This window comes from Salvia splendens, chromosome 8 (assembly GCF_004379255.2).
Source record: "Salvia splendens isolate huo1 chromosome 8, SspV2, whole genome shotgun sequence".
Taxonomy (NCBI): Eukaryota; Viridiplantae; Streptophyta; class Magnoliopsida; order Lamiales; family Lamiaceae; genus Salvia; species Salvia splendens.
In genome coordinates this window covers 25,181,922-25,186,612 of record NC_056039.1, presented here as the reverse complement: position 1 = coordinate 25,186,612, position 4,691 = coordinate 25,181,922, and the positions used below count along the sequence as shown (strand labels likewise).

The following is a 4,691-nucleotide window of genomic DNA, read 5'->3' as shown; positions in this document are numbered from 1 at the left end:
TTAAAATAATGTACAAAGAAGTGAAAGAAAAGAACATTGAGAAATGATTAAAAAAAGTTCAATGTATTAGAACAAAATTAAAAAACGTAATCAATAAAAAAAACTATATGTATTAGAAATAGAAAAGTTAAAAGAGTTAAATATTGTAATTATAATGCTTTATAGGAAAATAAATGCTTAAAAGAGTTACAAAAAAAATCCATTAAAGGATAAATAAATGCTAATAATAGCTAAAAAGCATAATCCGTTACAGATTAAACAAATGCTCAAAATCCAAGATCAAAATTAAAAGACAAAATTGTCTATGCTAGCAATCGAACTGTGTTCTCCACATCGAATGAGTGTAATTTCACCACTGCGCTACTAATCAGATTGGAATTTGGGGGTACAATTAATTGTACCCTTTTGTATTGAATTGGATCCGCCACTGAGGACAATATGAACAAGAGAAGAACGATGATTCAAGACCCAAATTTAGAGTTTCAGTTTTAATTTTGGGTTGGAAGCAAAATATTGGATGAACAAGAACGATGATTCATAGGGTTTCAATTTTAATTTTGGATTGGAAGCAAATATTCGATAAAAAAATGACCTTAAAATTCACCAACTTTATTAGCCATTCTACTTAAAACACTAATTACTCATTCCTTAATCTCCGTGCCGAAAAGTAAACGTTCGAGTAGTCCGGGACGGAGGGAGTACTATTATTTTCAAAATAAAAAAGAGTTTTTTATGCACAAGTTAAATCGACCTTGTTTACACCCTTCAAATTGGAAGCGCTCTGCATGTGCACTCCTCCTTCCACACAAGACATACCCTGAAGAGTAAAATTAAATCAACCATAGATGAAACTATCGATTATATTATTGAATATATCTTCCCTAGTTTTAATACAATGAAATGGACAAAATTTCTGAAGTCTGAAGTACCTTTAAAATGAGTGTAGTCATGCTAATTCGGACTAAGTGCAAAAACAAACTACCAATTTTGACAAAAATATTAGTTTTGCACATGGTTTATAAATATTTTAAAACCTATTAAATATTTAATTTTGTACTCCGACAACAGAATATAGGTTATGTATCATGCAAAATATATAAAACTCAATGAAAATAAAAATTGATGATTTTTATTTTTTATTGCACTCAAAGAATAAAATTTTTCTAATTATAGAATATGTTGTGAATGCTCACTTAGTTTTTCAAGAAAGCCTTTTGGAATCTCTTCCTCTTCTTCTTGTTGAGTTTGGGCCATTTGTTTCTGTTTTATATTTTCTTCATCGTGTGTATATTTCTGGTGGCTGTGACCCACTGCATTAACAAGAATCAAATCTCTAAATGAAGAAAATAAAGGATTAAGGTGTGCCAAAATCAATTAGTTGTACTCCCTCCGTATTCAAAAAATGAAAACATTTGAAACGACACGGGTTTTAATACACAATTGGTAAAGTAAGTGAGAAAAATTGGTAAAGTAAGATAGAGAAAAAGAAAAATAAGTAAAATAAGAGAGAAGAAAAGAAAAAGTAGTGAAAGTAGAGTTACTGCATTATGAGGTCTATGTCCTAAAATAGAAAAATTCTAAAGTTTTTTATTTTTAAGGGATGACCCAAAATGAAAATAGTTACCATTTTTAAAAAACGAAGGGAGTATAATTTTTTGGATAATTAGAATATATAATAAATAGGAAAGTATACCCCAGAGTTTTTTGAAGGTAATGAGGCAGGTGTGATAATTCTCTGGATATTTTGCATCTTCACTATATTGAAGATTCACTGCTTCATTGTGCATCGTCTTATGCTCAAGCTCATCCACAAATATGCCTTAATTTCACAGGGATTAATATTCCATGCTACACATTCTTTGTACAAACATCAAGTCTTTAAGAATATATACTAATTCCTTCACCAATGTTTTAACCAACCTCGTAAAGTCAGGCCCATTCTCTTAAAGAAAAAACAATTTAAAATCAAATAAAGTAGCTCAATTTGGATGAATAAAAAGAGCTCCACTTGAATTAACTAATATAACATAATTAATCAAATAATTACTCAATTGTATACTATTGTGTCATCTTAATTGGGACGGGGAATAGTAAAACTTACAATTTGAATTGGTAGATAGGCACACTTAAAGTGCTTTTAATGGTCCAATCTAGTGTTTGATATATTGGTTAAATTTTCTGTGTGGCCCGTTGAATTAAGACTGAAAAAGGGTGTTTTATTATCATGGAAAATTTAGTGATAACAATATGTGTAACACTATACCAATCTTAAATTACGTGAAATTTACTAATATAGCTATCAATCTTGAAAATATAGAAAAAGACAGAGGATACTTTTAGAATTTCCTACTATAGTATGGCTTTAAATAACAAACTAAATATGTGATATTAAGGACTATAGATAACATATCATCAATTCAAACACAACAAATAGAAATGGAAAAACAAGAAAAGCATTTCTACAAAATAATTTTATTCTTATCTAAATGAAAGATAAACTTCAATTCAAACACACCTAGATTGATTGTTGTTTTAATTAAGGAAAAGACTCACAGTGATAGATGAGTTTATCAATGCCTCTAATATGGCTTCCACTTCTAAATGCAGATGGCTTGTTCGCTAGAATATGTAGCGGCGACGCACCGTTCTCGGTCACGGCCTCCACAAGCTTGTCGTAGTCTGCTATGATATCAAATGCCAAATCTGCAAATATATCACAAAATTAATCAATTATTTCATCACTAGCTCTAAATTAGTACTCCATCCGTTTCGCAGTAGTGGAGGCATTTTTTTCGGCACGCGATTTAAGAAAAAATGTGTTCAGTGAGTTAAGTAAAGGAAGAATAACGTAGAAATGAAAACGGTAGAGAGATGAAGAGAGAATACAGTAAGAGAGAGAGTAATTTATGCGAGAAGAAATGTGCTGACTTTTACTAAAAAGGGAAATGACTCCACTACTATGGAACGTACGAAAATGGCGAAATGACTCCACTATTATAGAACCAAGGGAGAAACAAACAAAAATGAGATAGTACTCCTTCCGTCCGTGAAATGTTGTCTATATTTGACTCGGCGAGTTTTATGAAATGTGAAGAAAAGGGTGTAGAAAAGGTTAGTGGAATGAGTGTTCCACATTTATATATTACTATTAGTCTTATAATAGAACGTGACTGTAAATTAGTGAAAAGTGAGCTCAATTCACCAAAAATGAAAAAAAGCAAAGCGGACAACATTTCACGAACGTAGAGAGTACCAAAAAAAACTTCGTCCGTGAAATGTTGCTCGTATTTGACTCGGCGCGAGTTTTAAGAAATGTGAAGAAAAGTAAGTGGAAAAAGTCAGTTGAACGTGGGTTCCACATTTATTTATTAGTTTTATAATAGAATGTGAGTGCAATGAGTCTTTGGAAAGCGCGCTTCATTTACCAAAAATGAAAAAAAACATCAATAAAAGCAATACAGACAACATTTCACGAAAAACAAAAATGTGATAATAGTAGTACCAAAATACTCTCCGTGGATGGCGGAATGCAAAATGGTCTCTCCGTCTATGCCCCTACAATATTTGTAGCCTTCCTCGCCCCTACAAATCGAGTGCAGGGCATAAAACGCGCCCTTCCTGCCGTGGCGCACGGCCAGGAAGAACGTCGTCTCTTTGTCGCGGTTGCGGATCCCCATGAGGCTCGGGTCGTGGCTAGCGATGCAGAGGCACATCTTGGCGTCGCCGAGATAGGCAGCGAGGTGAAGGGGCGTGTTTCCGAGCTCGTTCTTAGACGAGAGGGCGCCTTCGGTTTTGCACACGATCGCGACGAGCTGCTCGACCACGGGCTCCTCGCCGTTGGAGATGGCTATGTGCAGCGCCGTGTCGCAGGAGCTCGTGATCTTCTCGGTGTGGAATTCTTTATTCCCTCTGTATGATTGGATCACTTCATCCCACTTGCTTTTCATCACGTTTTGGAATAGGCTTTGGAGTGGATCTCTCTCTTCCTCCATCTCAATCACACTTGGTCGAACTGAGAGGAGGTCTTGTCTTATAAATAGGTCACTCGCGTCCTTAAAAAACCTCATTAGTCTTAACGATGGTTATCGAGAGATTTGGAAAGGCTATGCATATCGAAGTGTTTGAGGATGTTTGAAGAAGAAGATTGGCGTTTTTATTTTTTTTAGTGTATGTAATACAACAATCATTCTCCTTTTTATAGTGAGGAGTACAATGTATTTTAGGAAGTAGATAAATCTATTCTAGGACAATGAATGGAATATCAATTATGTATCTCTTCCCTCTAATGCCTCCTTTGATTTTGGTAATGTAATCTTCAATGATTCCTTCAATCTTTCCTTTGAGTTTTGGTAAGTTTGACACTCCCCCTCAAGTTTAGCAATGGTATCCCCGATGCTTAACTTGCCCAATATTTCTTTGAAGATCTTTGGGTGAACCGCCTTGGTCAATATGTCCGCAAGTTGTTCTTCAGAACGGACAAACGGAAATTCAATAATGCCTCCTTCCAGTTTTTCTTTGATGAAGTGTCGGTCCACTTCCACATGCTTTGTTCTGTCGTGTTGCACCGGATTTTCTGAGATGCTAATGGCAGCCTTGCTATCACAAAACAATTGACTCTTCCGAGTAGGTGGGAAACCAATCTCGGTGAGCAATCTCCTCAGCCAAAGGATTTCCATGAGTCCACTTTTCAT

The 4,691-nt window shown here is 34.8% G+C and overlaps 1 protein-coding gene and 1 long non-coding RNA gene across 2 annotated transcripts; both read right to left on the bottom strand.

Annotated features, from left to right (window-relative positions):
• Window positions 1-531: 531 nt before the first annotated feature.
• LOC121744450 lies at window positions 532-1,780 on the bottom strand. Its single transcript, XR_006038611.1, has 3 exons — window positions 1,694-1,780; window positions 1,194-1,310; window positions 532-817 (listed from the first exon to the last, which is right to left on the bottom strand). It is a non-coding gene; the product is annotated as an uncharacterized LOC121744450 (long non-coding RNA).
• A 756-nt stretch (window positions 1,781-2,536) lies between these two features.
• On the bottom strand, window positions 2,537-4,067 carry LOC121745965 (B-cell lymphoma 3 protein-like). Its single transcript, XM_042139913.1, has 2 exons — window positions 3,503-4,067; window positions 2,537-2,703 (listed from the first exon to the last, which is right to left on the bottom strand). The coding sequence occupies exons 1-2, from the start codon at window positions 4,065-4,067 to the stop codon at window positions 2,537-2,539; spliced, it is 732 nt and encodes a 243-aa protein (XP_041995847.1).
• Window positions 4,068-4,691: the final 624 nt, after the last annotated feature.

Excerpts from the sequence above, each read along its gene's own strand:
- LOC121745965 (XM_042139913.1), bottom strand. The coding sequence starts at position 4,067 with ATGAGGTTTTTTAAGGACGCGAGTGACCTATTTATAAGACAAGACCTC. Across the intron at positions 2,704-3,502 it reads CATCCACGGAGAGTATTTTG|ATTTGGCATTTGATATCATA; the intron begins GTACTACTATTA and ends ATATATTTGCAG.